A 24,839-nucleotide genomic window follows, 5' to 3' on the forward strand; every position below is an offset into this window, starting at 1 on the left:
ATTTAGATAAGAAAATATGATTAATATCACAGAAAAGATACATATCTCATGTAATCTCATTTTTTTCTTCTTTAGAAGCACAAGGCATCCAAGAGGTAAATGGATATTCCCTCTGAACATAAAATGCATTTGCTTTACCACTGAAATATTTGAATCCTTGAATCATTAAGGGGAATAACAGATTTTAAGTGAATTAAGGATATCCACAAAGAGATACATTTCAACCATGGTTTTACCATTACAAAAGCATCAATTCACTCCAAATATAAGTATGGTTATCTGAAAAATAGCTGGAAAGCTTACCATAGTAAGAAATATGGATTCAGAGTATGAGATTAGAGACAGGCAGGATTAGCCAGGCTATTCAGTAATTTGAAAGAGTTTCATCAGACATCCTTTTTCAGAAGCCATAGGGAGAACTGAGTTCTCTCTTTGACTTCGCTGAGACTATAGGAGAGAACCTTTTAAAACTCTTAATGCTGTGGCTATTAGGCTATTAGTCTGAGAAAGATGCCTTGTCATAGAAACTTTACCCAACTGCATACTCCTGTCATTGGTCACAGGTCATTAGAACACTACAGTATAGCTAGTCCAACTCAGATCTCTAAAGCTATGAAATTAGCTAAAGCAACCTAATTGTATTATATCTGTTTCAAAACTTTCTTTTCAAGCATATTTTTAATAATATCTGCTGCCTTGCATGACTACTTTCTTACCCTGACCTTCACAGCAAAATAGTGCAGATAAGGCTCTGCCTACAATAAGAAAAACCCCAATTATGTTCCATAGATAACACAGAATCAAGGCAATTACCTGGAAAATGCAGGTCAAACATAAATTTTGTCTTAAATATCTGGATATTTCAGTAAAAAGAAGACAGTCTTTATAAATTATCTGAATAACAAATTCAATAGTCCACTTCAGCATACATAGGTATAGTTTCCACATCTACTCCAGTTTATCTCCAGGGACAAAACAGTGCTAACAAAAATTTTTCATATACTGATATGTCTTATCTGTTTGGCGTTTGTAGTTTAGAGTTGTGGCTGATATTTTAATAGCTATGGTAGAAAAATATCTGAGCACAGATAAACTTCAATTGAAGCTTCAACTTCTGGTACAAGTTCAGAATGTATCTTGGGTACATAACAGATGGTCTGCCATAAAACTGAGAACCCAGAAGTAGGAAAAGGAAAGAGAAGTGACGCTGTTCCCAAGGATCCAACTCCACCTTCCTTGCTCTTATGCTGCTGCCAGATTGGCAGAAACACACAGAAACCTCTGGGCTGAGGCCTGAGCTCTCTGCTCGCTAAAGAGCCATCTCATGAGCAATCCTACAGTTTCTCCCATGCATGAGAAACCCAGCTGTGACGCTGTAATCAGTTGTTACTCCCGGTTTTAGCTGGTTTAGTGTAACAATGTCTGTTTTGTTCTTATTAGTTTAAAAATATTATAATAGGATTACGATGTGTTCCACTACAGCGTTTTATTTCCATTTATAAAAGTATATGTTCTATATCTTGATTTTTCTCATGTTAATAGCAATAATCTATACCATTATTTTCTTTTTAGTTGCCTAATTTGGATATAGCATATTTCTTCAGCCTTCCCTCTATAAATTAACATTTAGGTTGTTTCTCTCCTTTTTTCTCTTATTACTATCAGTGATGCAGTAATCATTCTTACTCAAATATCTTTCCATAACAATACTTTTATTTCTGCAGGTTTAATTCCCAATAGTGTGACTGAGTCAAACGGTTTTATAAAATTTTTATTTTAATGGTAATTAATAAATCATTATTATCTGGAGTCACAGCAAGTGTGCAAACTTTCACCACCTGTCTGGATATTAATTTTCTTAATTTCTGCAAATTTAATTGACCAGAAACATTTATTTAATTTGCACATCTCTGACCATGAGTAAAACAGATTCTCATCTTATTGGTCACTTGCAGTCCAATTTTTGGAATAACTTATTCATACATTTTCTTTGATATACTTTATATTAGTCTTTTAAATGGAATACAGTATATGTCGGGGAGTTAAGGAGGCATTGTTCTTTTAGATAGTGCTCCAAATTGAAAAAGATAGATACCTTCCCCACTCCTTCTGTATTTAGTAATGATATGTATACAATCAATATTCAACAAAATTCAGCAAAATTCTTTGAGCACCTATTTTATGTCAGGAACTATTAAGTGAGTAAGAGACAGGCCTTACCCTCAAAATAGAGAGACAAAGCAGTAAATAATTATAAAACAATTCATTAATAACAGTGTGATCCCCTTAAGGACAGTAATTTTTCCCCAGTGGCTAAAAGCAAAGAAAAAGAGAAAGGATGAGTGAGGAAATTAATTGTGACCAAAGAGTAGAAAAGGAGAATAAAGCACAGCCCCCAGAGATGCAGGAAACCGTTCACTAGAAAGCAAGTTTGTGAGGTTTGAGAGTAGAATAGGGAGTTGAGGAGGGAAGAGGAAGAGAGAAGGCCCACCTGACAGAGCAGGTCTAACTCTTACATATCCAAAGTCATAAACTGTGTGGAAATGGAAGGACCATAAATGTCACACAATACTTAACCTATAAAGTAGATAACTTAGAAAATCAGCCAAACCTCCCACGCAGTGCAGATTTTCAAACTGAGGAAAAAAAAAAAAACTCGGGGAGTCTTCAATGCTATCATTTTACTGATTTAACTTATAAACTCATTAGAATATTTTTAAAGCCTTTTTGAATTTGAGAAATCAAAAGAATTTGAATGACTTTGAAATTATTCTGAATAAATATAAGATGGAGTTTTTCTGTTTGTCTACACTGATTGGTAACATCAAGAAAACATATTGGGATGAAATTAATGGAGTCTTTAAGATGAAGTTATTTCCTAGTTAATTTATACTTCTTTTCAAAAGACAGACCACATTTTGACATCTAGGGCATAAAGGAAATTCTAGAGCTTAAGAGCAGTTTCTTTGCTCTGCTTTACCAATTCCTTTGCTCATTTCTTATCACATCAAGACTATGCTAAGCAACAACTGCCTAAGAGGAACCATGAATATCAAAACCATATGGAAAGACTTAAACAAAATTCCCCATTTCCCTAACTGTGAACATGAATGGTTTCCTAGACAAGGTATGAGACTCTTTGAAAGGTCATGGTCTCAATTCTAATATTCATCATTTGATATTTTGTTCTATGTGGGCAATCTAGCCTGATGATACACCCATTCCTGTACATTCCTATGAATTTATTTTAAAAAGTTTAATCTGCTATTATCTAAATATTCTACACTAATTCTTTCACTCACTAAATACCACTCCCCAAAATAAAGAATTTCAACATGCATTTACTTGACTCTATCAAATCATTTTCTCTCTCACATGACCCAGCAACTTCACTAATTTTCCCACTCCAATGACACTGGTCTTCTATGTTGCAATTACGCTAGAATATTTACTCTTCATAGATGGATTGAATCAGTAGGTTAATAATTACGTATCAAAGAACCCCAAACTAGCATAAATAGCTGCATATTCTATGATCCTAAAGCTTTACTACAATCTCAGAGAAAGTCTGAGTCGAAGTAGGGTATTCATTTATTGTTACTCTTATTCCTGTTGTCATCATTTGGTTGGCTGGTTGATTTCATTTGATTTGGTTTGACTTTGTTTTGCTTGTTTGCATTTAGCAGAAAAGACACATTTATAAGATTAGAGGAGAAAGCCACTATGGAGAATGAGGTTGAAGCTCACTTACACACTTATAAACCATCCTCTTGAAGCCAACATAGGAATTAGGGTCCAGAAGACAGGAGGAGGGACTGTACTTAAGCTGGAGGAGAAAGATTTCATCCCCTGAGGACAGACACAATCCCTCAGGCCAAAATAAAGCATTTGAATTTTATTCCAAGGGTAATGGAAAGTCCTTTGAATGTTTTCTCCTGGGTGTAATCTTTGGGTGAGTGATGAAAATAAAATTTAAAAATCCCATTCAATACTGAGATTCATTCTTCTCTCTCTCTAGATAGACACAGAGAGAGAGAGAGAGAGTGAGAGAGAGCCTTATTCAAGCCTCAAGTCTCCATGTATCTGGCCTGCCCACCCCTCCAGTTTCATCCCTTTCCACTTTCCTCCTGTGCCATTATACTCAAGACACAGGGCCATCTTGCTGTTGCCCACACCAAGCTTCTTGCTGTTAACCACACTTAATGAAATTATTTGAGTTCCTATATCCAGTTAGTAGACCCCTGGACTTTTCAGCTAAATATGTCATTATTTTGCTTAAGCCAATTTAGGTTGGGCGCAATCATTCGAAACTAAAAGAATCTTGACTAACACCTATTTCCATCATTTAATAGTTTCTCATATGCCTTGATCCTGAGTATTTCCACCATCATCATCACTCCTTGCTGAACAAGCTTCCTTTGTCCATTTACCATTGAAACTGTGAGGACCAGTAATTCAACTGGTTTACACATAAAACAGTATGACCATGCTCTCATAAGGGATAAAGTCCATGAACTAATGCAGACCAATATCAAGCCAGTGATTTTCTTTTGGTAGAAATATGCCATATGAGTTGACGCACTAAGCTTAATTTATTATAACTCCATTAGTCTTTAATCACAAATGCTGTTATCAAACTAAGACTTCCCCAATCCTATAAGCATACTGTTGAGTTTTTAGAACAAAGGGCAGTTATAACACTTATTCCTAGTGATTTGGGGAAAGCATGATTTGAGAGTAATACAGATCTGGTTATGATCCTAGCCCTGTCATCTTCTAGTTCTGTAACCTTAATCAACTCCTTAACCTCATCAAGACTTAATTTCCACAACTATAAAATGGTGACAATATTCTTCACTTTAAGGTTTTGTCATGAAAAACAAGTAAGAAAACAGGTAAGAAACCAAACACAGCATTTGTCCCAAAATGTTAACTACTCCACTATCCCTCTTGAGTCCTTTTCTTTAGTTCTCCAAGATGTTTTGTTCTCCAATCACAATCTTTCCTAGCTTTGTACATTTCACAAATGGGATGAGAAGACCCCTGAAATTGAAGGTATAAAAACTCAAGATCCACAAAGGCAAAGTAAATGACTAAAATGATTGAATTTAAAACAGAGTGTGGTGGGAACTGAGGTAAACTGCAAAGCAAATGCTCCACCTAAAGACCACCTCTATTTAATTCCTGCTGATTTATTTTCAAGGGGAATATGGCAAAAGAATTCTGATTTTTGTAAGAAACAAAGGAAGTTGAAGTTTCACTAGATATCTACTCACTATACTGACAGAATTCTATTCAGAATTTATTAACAGTTTGCTGGTACAGCAAAGAATGGATGGCCTACCAATAGCCTGCTTGTCGCCTCGGTATCCAAGCTTCATCCAAGTCATTCATGAAAATGATTAGCAAAAAAAGAGCTGAGACAGAGTTCTTAATATCCCACTAGAAACCTCAGGTTAAATGATCGAAAGCACCCTTACACTCAACCACTCCATCCACCTGTGTTTGTATCTCCCACCATCCTAATCCTGCCCCACTATTTCATGTCTACAATGTTACTTATCAACTTCTTGACACAGTTCATTCATGCTGCCTCCAAGCCTTCATATACTGTTCCCACTGAGATGTTCTCCTGACTTATCAATCTGCCTTTACCAACTTCATTCCAAATGGGAGGTAAACTCAGGAAATTTGAAATAGCCCCCTTCCCATTCTGATTATTGATCTATATCATATGTTCAAACCATTAGGTAGTTTTAATAGAGTGAAAATCTTTTAGAAAAGTGGAAGAAATAGGACTAAGCATATCTTTTTAGCACAATGAAAGCCATTTCCAAAGGTAAGCTTTTATGCTACAGGGGAAATCATTTGACCAGTGACATTTAATAAAATGCTGCAGTAAAACTGTTTTGACTTCCTAATATATTGCTCAGCAAGTATTTTTAAATTATCTCACATGAGAATATTTTATCTCTAATTAGTCTACAATCATTTTAAGGTTCTATATATTTTTTATCTCCCCACAGAGTTTAATAAACATTTGTCAGACTGACTGATTCAAAGTTACTTCTCATGACAACTACTAAGACGACCAAGAAACATTTAAAAGCCAAGGTTTGTATATAAGCTAGAATTTTCAGCATCACTTTCATTCCACAGTCTTTTAGCTACATCTTTTGGGCCATTTACTTAAAAGTTTTATAAACAAGGAAGAAAACTACTGTTAAATTTTACTGACATTATAAATTGCTAAACAAATCCAAGTTGAATTCAACTATAAAATAAATAAATAAGTTGTATAATCAGTCTACTAGAATACCACACCTCAATCCAAAGTGTATGAAAAGAATAAGCTTAGAGGGCTCTAGTAGAAATTCATTTATTTAATGGTGTTGCCCTAGGAATGAAAGGATTGCTTCTCATTTGAAACCATATAAACATAATTTACCAGTATTACTGAGAAAAAAGTGCTACTTAGATGACAAAAGTTATTTCACAAAGCAAACTTTAAAAGAAAACATTATTTTAAAATGCAATGGGTCAGGACTTCCCTGGTGGCACAGTGGTTAAGAATCCGCCTGCCAATGCAGGGGACACGGGTTTGAGCCCTGGTCCGGGAAGATCCCACATGCCATGGAGCAACTAAGCCCGTGCGCCACAACTACTGAGCCTGCGCTCTGGAGCCTGCGAGCCACAGCTACTGAGCCCACACGCCACAACTACTGAAGCCTGCGCGCCTAGAGCCCGTGCTCCGCAACAAGAGAAGCCACTGCAATGAGAAGCCCGCACACTGCAATAAAGAGTAGCCCCACTCACAGCAACTAGAGAAAGCTTGCAAGCAGCAACAAAGACCCAACACAGCCAAAAATAAATAAATAAATAAATTTATATAAAACGCAATGGGTTAAAGAAGATTTCTGAACACGCCATCTACAAATCAAATGTGATTCACACAGCAGTGGTTATAAAATGATTGCACAGTAACCCTCATGAGCTATTTTGTAAAGAAATACTCATGACAAGGGGAGGAGTCACCAGTATAACAAATATAACAGGTAACCTGTAATTTGCAGACATACTGAAAACAGCAAATATCCAAAGATGTTGTTTTTAAAAGAAGTTGGTAGTTATCAAAAGAACTAAAATAATGGAAATTGAGAACTGTGAGAGAAATATGGACCCCTGAAACAGGAACTCTGCTAATAAAGATAGCCACCACTTATACAGTATTTTAAGAGAACAACACAGATAATTTAGTGGCAGTGCCATGACTCAAACCTATGTCTCTCTGACTCAGAATGCATGTCCATTATATGGTGATACATGCCTCCTATTCTCTCCAGTAAAACTGATACGGCAAGAGTTCAAAAAAAGCATTAGTGATTAGTGACAGTGATACGAAAGAACCTAGAATTATGACTATCCCTTTAACTACAGTGGTTCCAACAGGTATCTTAGGGAAGAAGACGCTAGAAACTTAAAAATATCTCTGTATATACTCCATTACCATTTATATATTTCAGTCTATTATAGAAAATATTCTTGAACATGTTAAGGTGTTTTTCCTTTTTTGTTTTTTCTTTATAAGACCTAATTCTATTCAATTGAAGGTATTCATTGTCTGGAAAAGCATCACTACTCTTATGCCAGAAATGAAAAGCTAGTAAGTCTATATTAAGTTTTTAACTCTTAAAATATATTCTTCATTCATTCATCCATTCAACAAATATCTAGCTTCAATTATGAGCCAGGTAGTTTTCTGTTCCAGATACAGCAATTAACAAACCAGATCTTGAAGCAGATAGTATCTCAATCTCTGTCTCTCTCTCTCTCTCTTCTCTCGCCCTCTCCCTCCCTATGTGTGGTGTGTGTGTGTGTGTGTGTGTGTGTGTGTGTGTGTGTGTGTGTGTGTGTAAGATAAAGCCAAGTTCTACTGAGGAAAAAGTGTTTTTTACATTCTCTTTCCACATCGAGAGTCAATCCTGCATGATTTTAGACCGTAAAGTTTTATAATGTCATGGTACAGAAAGGAAGAAGTATATGCAAAAAGAAAGCTTTCAACAGTCAAGAAAAAGAAAAAGTTTTGCTCCACTAAGAAAAGGTGAGAGAAAGAACAGGACAAAGCCTTCAGACAGGAGTGTCCTGGGATCTTAAGTTGACGGTAGTGTGGTGAAAACAAACAGGTTTGTGAAGGAAATACCAGCGTAGAGCTCCTTCTTCTCAGGATGGAAAGGAAAATGGCAAACCTCTTAGAAAATCTCTGTCTTCCATATGGCATTACTTATGTCTAGTAAGTAATTATGTCCAGTAATTACTTATGTCCCCGTAAGATCTAAGGGTTCTTCTAGCAGACCATCCAGAACTAGGGAACAGTGTGGAAGTCACCTTCCCAGTCCTGCACACTACAGATTGGTTCAGAGAAAATGACCAAGAGCATTTAGCTACCTGAGGGTTGAGACAGACATGCTGAGAGAGCCAGGGCACTAGAATAAGCCTGAGGCTGGATCAAGGCTAAAACAGAAAATAAAAACCTTGAAACTAGAAGCTATGATGGGAGATGGGTCCCAGGATGATTCCCAAAAGCCAGGTGAGAAGAGCTACCATATCCCAGACTTGAGATCCCCTCATCCTACTTTCAGTGAGCTCCCCCTGTATCTATAATCCATCTTAGAAAGAGAGACAGAAAAGGGATATCAAAGGAGAGAAAGCGCACTATTAGGGAGTTGAACCCACACAGCATGATCGCTGTGCGATAACTGAGTACAGAGTAATGACACTGTTCTCACAAGTGTAGGGCTGGAACCCCAGCCAGAAAAGTCTTGATTCTCATTTTCATTAATTTTTTTCACTTTCAATTTTATTTCTAACTTAGCAAAATGGTGTCAAAAATCTCAGAGTTATCACCCTTTGATTCAAAAATCTAGAAGTCGAGATTGGTTCAAAATGGTGGAGTAGAAGGACATGTGTTCACTCCCCCTTGCTCTCACTCCCTCTTTTGAGAACACCGGAATCACAACTAACTGCTGAACACTCATCAACAGGAAGACACTGGAACTCACCAAAAAAGATACCCCACATGTAAAGACAAAGGAGAAGCCGCAATGAGATGGTAGGAGGGGTGCTATCACAATAAAATCAAATCCCATAACTACTGGGTGGGTGACTCACAAACTGGAGAACACTTATACCACAGGAGTCCACCCAGTGGAGTGAAGGTTCTGAGCCACACGTCAGGCTTCCTAACCTGGGGACCTGGCAATGGGAGGAGGAATTCCTACAGAATCAGACTTTGAAGGCTAGTGGGATTTGATTGCAGGACTTTGGCAGGACTGGGGAAAACAGAGACTCCACTCTTGGAGGGCACACACAAAGTAGTGTGCGCACTGGGAACCAGGAGAAGGAGCAGTGACCCCATAGGAGACTGAACCAGACCTACCTGCTAGTGTTGGAGGGTCTCCTGCAGAGGCAGGGGGCAGCTGTGGCTCACCAAGGGACAAGAACACTGGCAGCAGAAGTTCTGGGAAGTACTCCTTGGCGTGAGCCCTCCCAGAGTCTGCCATTAGCCCCACCAAAGAGCCCGGTAGTCTCCACTGTTGGGTCGCCTCAGGTCAAACAACCAAAAGGGAGGGAACCCAGCCCCACCCATCAGCAGACACGCCAATTAAAGTTTTACTGAGCTCTGCCCACCAGAGAAACAGTCAGCTCTACCCACCACCAGTACCTCCCATCAGGAAACTTCCACAAGCCTCTTAGATAGCCTCATCCACCAGAGGGCAAACAGCAGAAGCAAGAAGAACTATACTCCTACAGCCTGTGGAACAAAAACCACATTCACAGAAAGATAGACGAGATGAAAAGACAGAGGGCTATGTACCAGATGAAGGAACAAGATAAAACCCCAGAAAACCAACTAAATGAAGTGGAGATAGGTAATCTTCCAGAAAAAGAATTCAGAATAATGATAGTGAAGATGATCCAGGACTTTGGAAAAAGAATGGAGGCAAAGATCAAGAAGATGCAAGAAATGTTTAACAAAGACCTAGAAGAATTAAAGAACAAACAAACAGAGATGAACAATACAATAACTGAAATGAAAACTACACTAGAAGGAATCAATAGCAGAATAACTGAGGCAGAAGAACGGATAAGTGCCCTGGAAGACAGAATGGTGGATTTCACTGCTGTGGAACAGACTAAAGAAAAAAGAATGAAAAGAAATGAAGACAGCCTAAGAGACCTCTGGGACAACATTAAACACAACAACATTCGCATTATAGGGGTCCCAGAAGGAGAAGAGAGAGAGAAAGGACCAGGGAAAATATTTGAAGAGATTATAGTCAAAAACTTCCCTAACATGGGGAAGGAAATAGCCACCCAAGTCCAGGAAGCACAGCAAGTCCCATACAGGATAAATCCAAGGAGAAACACACCGAGACACATAGTAATCAAATTGGCAAAAATTAAAGACAAAGAAAAATTATTGAAAGCAGCAAGGGAAAAATGACAAATAACATACAAGGGAACTCCCATAAGGTTAACAGCTGATTTCTCAGCAGAAACTCTACAAGCTAGAAGGGAGTGGCATGATATACTCAAAGTGATGAAAGGAAGACCCTACAACCAAGATTACTCTACCCAGCAAGGATCTCATTCAGATTTGATGGAGAAATCAAGAGCTTTACAGACAGGCAAAAGCTAAGAGAATTCAGCACCACCAAACCAGCTCTACAACAAATGCTAAAGGAACTTCTTTAAGTGGGAAACACAAGAGAAGAAAAGGACCTACAGAAACAAATCCCCCCAAAATTAAGAAAATGGTATTAGGAACATACATATCGATAATTACCTTAAACGTGAATGGATTAAATGCTTCAACCAAAAGACACAGGCTCTGGCTTCCCTGGTGGTGCAGTGGTTGAGAATCTGCCTGCCAATGCAGGGGACACGGGTTCGAGCCCTGGTCTGGGAAGATCCCACATGCCGTGGAGCAACTGGGCCCGTGAGCCACAACTACTGAGCCTGTGTGTCTGGAGCCTGTGCTCCGCAACAAGAGAGGCCGCAACAGTGAGAGGCCCGCGCACCGCGATGAAGAGTGGCCCCTGCTCGCCACAACTAAATAAAGCCCTCGCACAGAAACGAAGACCAAACACAGCCAAAAATTAATTAATAAATTAATTAATTTAAAAAAAAAAAGCCTGAGGTTTTTAAAAAAAAAAAAAAAGACACAGGCTCGCTGAATGTATACAAAAACAAGACCCATGTATATGCTGTCTACAAGAGACCCACTTCAGACTTAGGGACACATACAGACTGAAAGTGAGGGGATGGAAAAAGATATTCCACGCAAATGGAAATCAAAAGAAAGCAGGAGTAGCAATACTCATATCAGATAAAATAGACTTTAAAATAAAGAAGTTACAAGAGACAAGGAAGGACAATACATAATGATCAAGGGATCAATCCAAGAAGAAGATATAACAATTATAAATATATATGCACCCAACACAGGAGCACCTCAATACATAAGGCAACTGCTAACAGCTCTAAAAGAGGAAATCGACAGTAACACAATAATAGTGGGGGACTTTAACACCTCACTTACACCAATGGACAGATCATCCAAACAGAAAATTAATAAGGAAACACAAGCTTTAAATGACACAATAGACCAGATAGATTTAATTGATATTTATAGGACATTCCATCCAAAAACAGCAGATTACACTTTCTTCTCAAGTGCGCATGGAACACTCTCCAGGATAGATCACATCTTGGGTCACAAATCAAGCCTCAGTAAGTTTAAGAAAACTGAAATCATATCAAGCATCTTTTCTGACCACAACGCTATGAGATTAGAAATGAATTACAGGGAAAAAAACGTAAAAAACACAAACACATGGAGGCTAAATAATATGTTACTAAATAACCAAGAGATCACTGAAGAAATCAAAGAGGAAATCAAAAAATACCTAGAGACAAATGACAATGAAAACACGATGATCCAAAACCTATGGGATGCAGCAAAAGCAGTTCTAAGAGGGAAGTTTATAGCTATACAAACCTACCTCAAGAAACAAGAAACATCTCAAGTAAACAATCTAACTTTACACCTAAAGGAACTAGAGAAAGAAGAACAAACACAACCCAAAGTTAGCAGAAGGAAAGAAATCATAAAGATCAGAGCAGAAATAAATGGAATAGAAACAAAGAAAACAATAGCAAAGATCAATAAAACTAAAGCTGGTTCTTTGAGAAGGTAAACAAAATTGATAAACCATTAGCCAGACTCATCAAGAAAAAGAGGGAGAGGACTCAAATCAATAAAACTAGAAATGAAAAAGGAGAAGTTACAACAGACACCACAGAAATACAAAGCATCCTAAGAGACTACTACAAGCAACTCTATGCCAATAAAATGGACAACCTGGAAGAAATGGACAAATTCTTAGAAAGGTATAACCTTCCAAGACTGAACCAGGAAGAAATAGAAAATATGAAGAGACCAATCACAAGTAATGAAATTGAAACTGGGATTAAAAATCTTCCAACAAACAAAAGCCCAGGACCAGATGGCTTCACAAGTGAATTCTATGAAACATTTAGAGAAGAGCTAACACCCATCCTTCTCAAACTCTTCCAAAAAATTGCAGAGGAAGGAACACTCCCAAACTCATTCTATGAGGCCATCATCACCCTGATACCAAAACCAGACAAAGATACTACAAAAAAAGAAAATTAGAGACCAGTATCACTGATGAATATAGATGCAAAAATCCTCAACAAAATACTAGCAAACAGAATCCAACAGCACATTAAAAGGATCATACACCATGATCAAGTGGGATTTATCCCAGAGATGCAAGGATTCTTCAATATACGCAAATCAATCAATGTGATATACCATATTAACAAATTGAAGATGAAAAACCATATGATCATGTCAATAGATGCAGAAAAAGCTTTTGACAAAATTCAACATCCATTTATGATAAAAACTCTCCAGAAAGTGGGCAAAGAGGGAACCTACTTCAACATAATAAAGGCCATATACGACAAACCCACAGCAAACGTCATTCTCAATGGTGAAAAACTGAAAGCATTTCCTCTAAGATCAGGAACGAGACAAGGATGTCCACTCTCACCACTATTATTCAACATAGTTTTGGAAGTCCTAGCCACAGCAATAAGAGAAGAAAAAGAAATAAAAGGAATACAAATTGGAGAAGAAGAAGTAAAACTGTCACTGTTTGCAGATGACATGATACTATACAAAGAGAATCCTAAAGATGCCACCAGAAAACTACTAGAGCTAATCAATGAATTTGGTAAAGTTGCAGGATATAAAATTAATGCACAGAAATCTCTTGCATTCCTATACACTAATGATGAAAAATCTGAAAGAGAAATTAAGGAAACACTCCCATTTACCATGGCAACAAAAAGAATAAAATACCTACGAATAAATCTACCTAGGGAGACAAAAGACCTGTATGCAGAAAACTATAAGACACTGATGAAAGAAATTAAAGATGAGGCCAACAGATGGAGAGATATACCATGTTCTTGGATTGGAAGAATCAACATTGTGAAAATGACTACACTACCCAAAGCAATCTACAGATTTAATGCAATTCCTATCAAATTACCAATGGCATTTTTTACAGAGCTAGAACAAATCATCTTAAAATTTGTATGGAGACACAAAAGACCCCGAATAGCCAAAGCAGTCTTGAGGGAAAAAAACGGAGCTGGAGGAATCAGACTCCCTGACTTCAGACTATACCACAAAGCTACAGTAATCAAGACAATATGGTACTGGCACAAAAACAGAAATATAGATCAATGGAACAGGATAGAAAGCCCAGAGATAAACCCACGACCTATGGTCAACTAATCTATGACAAAGGAGGCAAGGATATACAATGCAGAAAAGACAGTCTCTTCAATAAGTGGTGCTGGGAAAACTGGACAGCTACATGTAAAAGAATGAAATTAGAACACTCCCTAACAGCATACACAAAAATAAACTGAAAATGGATTAGAGACCTAAATGTAAGACCGGGCACTATAAAACTATTAGAGGAAAACACAGGAAGAACTCTTTGACATAAATCACAGCAAGATCTTTTTTGATCCACCTCCTAGAGTAATGGAAGTAAAACCAAAAATAAACAAATGGGACCTAATGAAACTTAAAAGCTTTTGCCCAGCAAAGGAAACCATAAACAAGACGAAAAGACAACCCTCAGAACGGGAGAAAATATTTGCAAATGAATCATCGGACAAAGGATTAATCTCCAAAATATATAAACAGCTCATGCAGCTCAATATTAAAAAAACAAACAACCCAATCCAAAAATGGGCAGAAGACCTAAGTAGACATTTCTCCAAGGAAGACATACAGATGGCCAAGAAGCACATGAAAAGCTGCTCAACATTACTAATTATTAGAGAAATGCAAATCAAAACTACAATGATGTATCACCTCATACTGGTTAGAATAGGCATCATCAGAAAAGCTACAAACAACAAATGCTGGAGAGGGTGTGGAGAAAAGGGAATCCTCTTGCACTGTTGGTGGGAATGTAAATTGATACAGCCACTATGGAGAACAGTATGGAGGTTCCTTAAAAAACTAAAAATAGAATTACCATATGACCCAGCAATCCCACTACTGAACATATACCCTGAGAAAACCATAATTCAAAGAGTCGTGTACCACAATGTTCATTGCAGCACTATTTACAATAGCCAGGTCATGGAAGCAACCTAAATGCCCATTGACAGACGAATGGATAAAGAAGGTGTGGTACATATATACAATGGAATATTACTCAGCCATAAAAAGGAACAAAATTGGGTCATTTGTAGGGACGGGGATGCATCTAGAGACTGTAATACAGAGTGAAGTAAGTCAGAAAGAGGAAAACAAATATCGTATATTAACGCATATATGTGGAACCTAGAAAATGATACAGATGATCTGGTCTGCAGAGCAGAAATTGAGACACAGATGTAGAGAACAAACGTATGGACACCAAGGGGGGAAAGCGGCAGGGGGGTGGGGGTGGTGGTGTGATGAATTGGGAGATTGGGATTGACATGTATACACTTATGTGTGTGAAATGGATGACTAATAAGAAAATAAATAAATAAACATTAAAAAAAAAGAAAGAAAAAGAAAAATCTAGAAGTCATCATTGATTCCATTGATTTGTTTCTCTTTTTTTTTTTTCAATTTCACAGCCAATCCATTCACCAAATCCTATCAACTCTTCTTCCTAAATGTTATAAAAAGCTGCCCACTTCTTTCCTTCATCCCAGCATCATCCACGGCCCAGACTCCTAAAGTAATCTCCTACCTAGTAACCCTGTTAACACTTTTGCCTCCTGCAATGCATTCTCCATAAAGTATCCAAGGTGCTTGAAATTCTCTAGTAAGTCCCATTACAACTGAAATGAAAACAAAATCCTTACGGTGGCTTAGCTCCTGACCTTTGTTGGCCTCCTACCCTACAGGATAACTCTACTCTGTCTCTCTCTCCGGCAACACTGACCTCCTCTATGGTCTTCAAAACGACAAGTGTATCCCCCACAGAGCCTATGCGGTTGATGTTCCCTCCTCCTGCAGATCTTCTCTTGACAAGAAGCTCCTTCTTGGCATTCAGACCACAACTCAATGCCACTTCTTCAAAGAGGACTTCCAAAGCACTCTATGAAAAGTAGCCTTCTTTCCCCCTATTTCCCCTCATTTTTAAGTTTCTGGGTATATAATCCACTTATCTCTTTAGAATATGAGCTCCTTGAGGGCAGGGGCCTTGTTCACAGGTACATAGATACTCTATCAATATTACTGAATGAAGGAATGAAAAACTGAATCGATAAATGAATGAGTAGGGTAATAGAGCGGAATGGTTACCTTCTTCTCACTGCTTCTCTTCCCACTAACATCCCTCATGTCACTCCCAATTTTGCCAAAGAGTAAGCAAAATGATTATGAATCAGGCAATGAAGAATACAGGACATGTCCTAAGGAGCAGTATGCAAAGGGTATAAACAGGCATTGGGGGGGAAAAATCTTAATTTAGGAAAGAGAAGAATAGACTTTTTAAAAACACCATAGCCTCTTACTCAATGATGGACCTTCCAAGTGAGGAATACAAAAGTAAGAAATGCCTAAGTTCTATAAAGCATTATGTAAATTGTATTTTCTGAGTTGAAATATTTAAAATACACTAGGAAATATATTACTGAGTGGTGAATCCTTTTACGAGGACTTATATTAGATCAAAGTGAGCATTTTTATCTATTGAGCTTTCATGAAGCAATACAGCCACGTTGTTAATTGATGAGAAGCACTATAGGATTACATCTTTTTCATGATTGACTCATAAATAGGCAATTAGGGTAAAGGTGATCAGTAAAAAATAAATATTGCTTACATTTCAATGGAAAATTGACCTTAAATAATAGATTTCTGGAGAAATATCTTTTCAGTTAAATTTTAGTTAAATTATTCTGCTCAAGGAAACTTAAAGAGACAGTGGCATAGAGAATATTGGAGTAAAACTGAAAGCCTTTGTATTCACTTGTATTCACATAAGCTGATCAGTCCATGACTCTGAAGAGCAGAATTTTAGTGTAATTGCACATAATACACATTTTTTTGTTTTGGTTACAAAAATCATTATCTGACTATGCTTGGACCTCTACATAATATAGGAAAAAGTTGTTTCTTAATAAAGGCATATTAACTAGCCTATTAATAATCAGATTCCTAATGTACCTTCACAATCTGAAATTTAAAAACTGCATTCCTATTATGTTACAGATTAATACTTGTTCTCAGAACTATTTCCAAAAAAGAAAAAAATTCTTACCAGACATAAACTGTGTAATAGAGGATAATTCCATTTGGCTCCAGGGGTGGTTGCCATGACAACTGTACCGTGACACCAGACAACTGTTTTACAGAGAAGTCTTGTGGGGGAGAATCAGGAGCTGAAAAGTTAGAATATATGATAATGCATTTTATTAAACATATATAAGAAAAAGTTAAAATAGAAATGCACAAAATTTTTATTATGAACTTTCTGGTAAATGAATCAGGTACAGTGCCTTTCTCCATGGGCTTGAGAGACTGTTTACTTTCAAAATGAGATGATAAAAGAAGATTTTGCATGGTGGTGTTAGAACATCTGTTTCTGTGATTCAATGGAAAAAAATATTTCATGAGAAAAAAAGAACAAGGGCTATGTCATTGTGATTTACCTACTGTTCAAGTACATCTTGGTAAATTATCATCCTCTAATAAAAATAAAACTCTTGGTTGGGGTGAATAAATATACAATAAAAGAGCTCCACAAACAATAAAAAGAGATGGGAAAAAAACACGCATCCAAAAGTGGGAAAGTGATAAGTATAACATTGTGAGAGCAATTAAAATGACAGACCTCACAAATGAAAACTACACTCCTTAATTTCAGTAGTGTCATTAAACTGCAAAATAATATCAAAATCTGTTCACTGAGTCTTCAAAATTGAATGGGTTACAAAGGAAATGCCAATGTAGCACATAAACAAGAATATAGACATTTTAGGGTCTACTTCTAATTGTGCTATAATAGTGTAAGGATTTAACTATTTTAGCCATTCTGAATTGAATAAACACTAAAAAAATTACTGCAAACTAATTAGCAAGTTTATATTTCCACTTAGATAAAACATTTAGAATGGCACTTCTCAGCTCCTGTATAACAGCATAGTAATGTCTTAGAATATTAACACAATTTTTTTGCATGTAAAAGGGTATAAATTACTACAATTTTGATCATTGTTTTAGTTATGCATGGAAAGTGAACTCATAGCTAATAGAAATTCTGAGAATTTATTCAGATCTTTGAACAATGTTACAGGTTAGTATTTGTGCAAATCACTTTTTCCAATAATTTGGAGAAAATGCTGCCTATTATATTTTCTTTCTGATTTTCTGAGTAATCTCCACTATAGTGTACACATACGCGTGTGTGTTTTCATTATTTTGGTAACAACAGTTTTTTTTAATAAATTTATTGAGCAGAGAAAAGCTTTATGAGATGAGTTCTATAGAATAACAGTGACAGCTAATTTATATTTTCAGTTGGTATTCTCACTGGCAGTATAATAAAAATGCTAACAAATATTGATTATCGCAAGAATCCATATATCATTTGGAGATGTCTGTTTCCCAAGATATGAATTACCTCTAACCAAGAACTCTCTTTCATCTGTCAAAACAAAAACCTAGAATATTTTTTTTCTGAATATCATTGCCAAACTTAACTTTTGCTTATTATTGGAAAAAAAAGATTTTAATCAAAACTAGTACTGAGATAGAATATTATATGTTGTAACTAAGCATTTTTCTTCTATAATATGCTTTAAGATGTTTATGTGGAATATCAGTTCTTGGTGTTTTATATTTAATCTCCAATACATTCTTGGGTATTTTTTTAGGTAAAACATTTTATTGCTACATAAATGTAATTAACATGCCTTTTTAAATAAAATACTGAATATCTACTACAGCAGACTAAGTTTCAACCATTTTAGTATTTGTTAAAATAACCTTTGTATTCAGAATTGCAGTTTTAAAAAATGAAATGGGAAAAATTAGATTAAATAAATGCAATATCTTTTGCAATCTATCCAAGTCATCAAGACAGAGCACATGAGGATAGATAAGGGTCTTCATAAGGCTCTTACTCACTCTGCGTGGCATGATCTATCCTATCCCTCACCCTGCCTCTACTCGTCTGTCTTCAGGTCACAGTTTAAACATAACTTAATCAGCTACATTTTCCTGGGTGCTTCAGAGTAGCTAAAGTTCCTTGTTTTTGGTCCTGGTGAACACGTAAACCAGTAATTAGAATAATAAAAATTACTTGTCTACACATTTGTCAAATTTAGATCTCTTGTGCTGAACTTCAAGCTCCATGAAGGCAAGGAGCTCCTACTACCCAATAAAGCAAAGCTTCTCAGGCCTTTATCCATTCTAGATTTGCTATAATTTTTCTAAAAGAGGTCTTGTTCTTCACCCTATTCCTTAGCAATTATATCAATAACTGGGCCAAGGACTTAGATGGAAGTTTACTATGACTCTGCATTTTTAACAGCCCAGGTAATTTGGATGCATAGTATAATTTGAAACTATTGACTTGAGTGGTAATAAACTCTGCCTGTTCAAAATATATGTTCACTACTGGTCTAGGGTCCTTCATATAAGACCTCAGATTCTTACTATAGGGACTATTTCATTAGATTGGAAATAAAGAGGGTACTATGTCTATTAGGGCATTGCTAAAATGATTTAATACATCTTTCTTAGACATTACCTAAGAGAGAAGGAGAGCTAACCTTCTTCCCTAGCCTTTAGCCATTGTCTCTTTGGGAGAACTTTTTTATTTGGTTAATTTTCACTTTGAGAGCAAGGAGAATCTATGAAAAAAATGAAAATTTGGACAGGTGAGATTTGCTGAAGAAACAAGCATGGAAAGTAGAGGCAATAACTAAGGAAGACTAACCCATGAGAAGACTTAGAAACTGGGGCAACCCGTTCTAAGTTTCTAGAACTGGGGGTAGAAACTAAGATCTACCAGTTTCTGACCCTGGTAGATCACCTTACCAGGATGCTTTGGTGAAGTATTTTGGTAGAGGGGAAAACATAGAGGGACCTGAAATGGGGGAAGAGGGCTTCTGAAGAGTTTATTACTTGGAGTAAAGTAAGAAGAATGCAGAGAAAAGCCTTTCTTCTTCTAGAAGTACGTAATATACATTCTGTCCTGGTGAATGACTAGAATCTGAACCACAGAGTGCAGTGCAGTGTGAAGTTGGGGAAACCTGAGAGGGTGAAAAAAGATATTCTACAAACACATGTTACATCCAGACCTACCCCTCTTCGCAATGGGACTTTCTTTTACAGAAGAAAAATAACATTCTCAAAATACCCAATGTAAAAAACATAAAATGTAAATCCAAATCCCAAATATATCTCTCAAAAGTAATTTTCTTAGCATGATATATGCCTATAACTTAGTGAAGTAGTATTGTAAAGTGGGCTCAGTAGTAAAGTTGATTTTATTCAGGTTAGGAAAATGTAGGCTTAAATATTCAATATGAAGGCTATTAACATTCAGGAATAGCATCTTGGCAAATTACGTAGAGAAACCTGGAAAATAGCCTGAAGTCATTAGCAAGCTAATCCTAATAACAATAAAAAATGTTGCAGGTTGATATAACAGAATCTACTACAAAACTTATGTAAATGTCTATTCTTATGAATGTTAAAGTTGAAAAACACAGTCATAACATATACTGATTGATGTTCAAACTATTCGCACCAAAATTTTAGCCTTAAAAATTCCCATGGAAAAAAATATTACTGATTTTTTTTTTACAGAGCATGGATGAAAAAATTCCCATGGAAAAAAATACTACTGATTTCTTTTTTACAGAGCATGGATGACTTCAGAATTTTTAAAAATGCATTTTATATCTGATTTTACTGAACATAAATCTGACTCTGCAAGCTTCTTTTAAATCATGACAATGAAATCTCTGTATAAAGCTGGTGCAGCACACAAGTGCTACCCAAGGCTGGAGAATTCTTATATTATATCTTCATTCTGTATACATGTTTTTTGAAATGTGATGGATTCAAAATATATCACTATTCACTGCTATATTTACCATCTTCTTCAGTCAGCACACTTATGGGTGCACTCCGAACTCCTTCACCTTTGAGTGTACTAGCTGACACCTCAATTATATATTGCGTATACTTCTTCAGTCCTAAATAGAAATAAAATAGATAAGACTTACAAAATGTCCCTTAATTATATGCAAGAAGCAAACTATGAAATGTCTCTTAACACTCTTTCAAAAGTAAAAACTAAATGAAAATGTAGTTCTTGGAATAGTAACTCCTATTCTGAAGACAAAATATTAAAAAATGTGGGAAAGAACTGACTTAGAGTAGTCTTTCATATGACCTGCCATAAACTTCTAGTTTTTTTTACCAGAAGGCCAGAATTGTCACACCCTGTATAAAGCTAATCACACTTAACATTTCTAATATAACAACAAGCTAATATTTTGTGGCCACTCTGTCAACATAAATGTAAATATCCAATATTATATACATTTTTACCTTTAATGTTCTGGGTCAAAGAGGTTGTATTTATAATTCTTTCCTCACTTCCATTACTTTTCTTGAGATAAATTGTATATTTTTGTATAATTCCATTGGGACTATTTGGGGGAAGAAATGATAGCTCAATCTCTCCAGAGGAAATGTTTTTGTAAGTAATATTTTCTGGTGCACTATCAGGCACTGAAAAAAACAAAAATATACATGCATAAAACAATTCCACCCTAATAGTGCATTTTGCTGAAGTTTTCGCTCCAGTGGATAAGGATATGTATACATGAACATTCATTAGAGTGCGATTATAATAAACATCCTAAATGCAGTAAAATATGGGTAAATTATAGCACTTACAACTGTATAAGACAAATTTCATTTCAAAGAAAATTCATACTACAACTCTACAGACTAATGTTTATAGGATGATATTTTTACTAAAATACCTGAGACTATATTAAACTGTCTTACATTGCAGTACATACAGATAAAGTGGTCCCTTGGTGTCTGCAGTGAATTGGACCCTCACCCCCACCCCCTTCATGGATACCAAAATTCAAGGATGCTCAAGTCTTATATAAAATGGCATAGTATTTGCATATAACCCATGGACATTCTCCTGTATACTTTAAATCATCTCTAGTTTACTTATAATACCTAATACAATATAAACGCTATGTAAATAATTGTGAATACAATGGAAATGCTATGTAAATAGTTGCCTGCCAGCATGCAGTAAATTCAAGTTTTGCTTTTTGGAACTTGCTGCAATTTTTTTTCAAATATTTTCAACCCACAGTTGGTTGAATCTGTGGATACAGGGTCCACAGATACAAAGGGCTAACTGTACAAGAAGGAGGACTGAAAAACACTTAAAACTTGATTCTGCCTTTCATTAATAATGATAATAATACATAAATGATTAACAGATTAGTTTTGATATACAACAAGATCTATGACAAGACAAGGATCCTCTCCTAGATATAAGGTCGCATATAATAACCTGGTAACAGTCTACTAAGGATACAGGATATCAATAAATAAAACACTAGTTTTCTGTATCTACTAATGTTCTTCTTATATTGAATGTAATGGTCACAAAATGGTTTTCTACATATATTCAAATACTACTACTACATGTGGGATTCCAATCCTGCCAAAATACTGGAATAGATAAACACCAAATTGAATGACTATTATAATTAAAAGAAGGAAAACTGCATAAAATTAACATTTTTCTTGTCACGTAAGGAATTGCAGAGCTGACAAGGGAGTGAGAAATTTCTGGTGGTCCAAAAACAAATGCAAAAAAACAAACAAAATAAAATCAAACAAACAAACAAAAAACAAAGTAAAAACAAGAATCCTGAGATGGAAGCTGGTACTAAAGCCTGCTCTGCCTTGGAGGGTACTGGTCAATCCTGGTGACTTTGAGTTTCTGTATTAACAGCTGTGTAGAGTGCCAGAAAAAGAGTATAAAACCTTGGGCCAGAAGAAGGATAAAGGATACCCCTGCATGAAGAATTGGAACCCCAAAAGAATGCAATTTCAACTAGGGCCATGATATTGGCCATCTCTGGGGGCACCTTGAATTCTTCTGCAGCGTACCACAGAACTCAATGTGAGTGGTAACTCCTAGGCTTGTGCAATGTGGTGTATTCACTCTCAAGGACTAGGGGGTGAGAAGTAAGCCCACCGTGCAAAAGAGGCCAGGAAAGTAACTTTTTTCCTCTTGCCACTCCTCTGGATGAAGAGGTGGAATAGAAAGAAATATTACACATTTTTGGAACTGTAAGCCTATCCCTATGAGCATATGTGGCCTAAATACATGCTACCCATATAGCCTGAAAAGACCTCTACTTCAGAATATAAATTAAAATGAATTTGAGTTGCCATTACTCAAAAGCAACTAGCAGAAGCAAACACACATTTTCTTGGCAGAAACTCAACTTCAACTCAGTCTACATAAATTTCCCACAGATGAAGTTTCAAGGAATATGAACTCACTGATAAAAGTCACAAAACACACAGGCAAATCAGGCACCAATAGTTAAAGCCAGCAAAGAAAAAGGAAAACACACACACACACACAGCAGTCAGACTTCAAAAGACTTTAGACACTGAAGTTATCAAAGAATAAAAATACAAATGTTTAATATATCTCAAGAAATCAAACATTTGAAAGTATGAGCAAAGAATTCTTTAGATAATAATAAATAATGTAAATAACCAAGCAGACCTGAAAGAGAACCATATAGGACTTGTAGAATAGAAAAATAATAACTAAAATTAAAATTCTCTTGATGCACAAAAAAGCAGATTAGATATAGTGAAAATTTTAGCAAAAAAAAATTACAGTATTGAATAAATTATCAAAAAGTAACTCAGAGAAAGAAAATGTAGAGAATATAAAATGGCAGTTAAGAGACATAAAGGATATACTAAGGGGGTCTAAGAAAGTAGAGAAAATGAAGAAGAAGAAATATTTGAAGGGATAATGGCTGGGACTGATCAAAATTGTTGAAAGATATCAAGCTTCAGAACAAGGAATCCCAATAAATCTCAAGCAAAATTTTCTTTAAAAAATCATATTTAGGGGCTTCCCTGTTGGGGCAGTGGTTAAGAATCCGCTTGCCAATGCAGGGGACACGGGTTCGAGTCCTGGTCCAGGAAGATCCCACGTGCCGCGAAGCAACTAAGCCCATGCACCACAACTACTGAGCCTGCGCTCTAGAGCTCGTGAGCCACAACTACTGGGCCCGCGTGCTACAACTACTGAAGCCCACGTGCCTAGAGCCCGTGCTCCACAGCAAGAGAAGCCACCGCAATGAGAAGCCCGCGAACCGCAACGAAGAGTAGCCCCCACTCACTGCAACTAGAGAAAGCCCGCACGCAGCAACGAAGACCCAATACAGCCAAAAATAAATAAATAAAATAAATAAATTTTAAAAACTCATATTTAGACACATCATTGTGAAAGTACAGAATACCAAAGAAGAGAAGATCTTAACAGCACCAGGAAGAAAACAGATCATCTACATAGGAATGACAATTAGACAGAAAAGTGACCTCAGTTGAAAAACTAATGGAATTCTAAACCCAGAAAAATTAACAATAGCAAAATAAAAGCATATTCAGACAATCAAAAACAGAGAGAAAGCCATCAATGCAACCTCAACAGATGAAACTGTAAACAATGCACTTTAAGCAGAAAAATATTTGCTGGCGATGAAAGATCACAGTTGGAAAGATACTGGTTTAAAATTGCCTTCATAGAACAGTAACAATAATGACTAACTTGACAGTTAAACAACATAAACTAAATATGTGCATATTTTTGCCATTATAGAGTCCTGATATAAGTCCTTTCCTTTCAAAAGAAAGAATAGAACCTTTTTTACTGGTAGTCTAAATACAATGGATATAAAAAATGCTACTAATAAATATAGTAGAGAAAATTCAAAAGCCTTAAAAATGTAGAAACAGTACCCCCTCACCCTCACTGTTACCTGTTATGAAGTGCATTGCATCTAAAGCAGACCTAAGAGGAAAAACTGAGATAAGAATGTTAATATTTCTAAAACTTTGGGAAGAACTGTAATTCAATACATAACTTGATATAATAATATATAGCAATATAATCCTACTATCCCTTCCC

At 36.2% G+C, this 24,839-nt stretch overlaps 1 protein-coding gene across 1 annotated transcript in view; it reads right to left on the reverse strand.

Moving 5' to 3' along the window:
* PTPRQ (protein tyrosine phosphatase receptor type Q) overlaps window positions 1–24,839 on the reverse strand; it is a 266,556-nt gene that overhangs the window by 139,205 nt on the left and 102,512 nt on the right. The window contains exons 31-33 of the mRNA XM_057556607.1: window positions 21,188–21,370; window positions 20,728–20,829; window positions 16,881–17,001 (exon numbers count right to left, since the gene is read on the reverse strand). Of these exons, the coding sequence (XP_057412590.1) occupies window positions 16,881–17,001; window positions 20,728–20,829; window positions 21,188–21,370 (406 nt within the window). The remainder of the gene's footprint in view (window positions 1–16,880; window positions 17,002–20,727; window positions 20,830–21,187; window positions 21,371–24,839) is intronic.

Source organism: Balaenoptera acutorostrata, chromosome 11, assembly GCF_949987535.1.
Source record: "Balaenoptera acutorostrata chromosome 11, mBalAcu1.1, whole genome shotgun sequence".
Lineage (NCBI taxonomy): Eukaryota > Metazoa > Chordata > Mammalia > Artiodactyla > Balaenopteridae > Balaenoptera > Balaenoptera acutorostrata.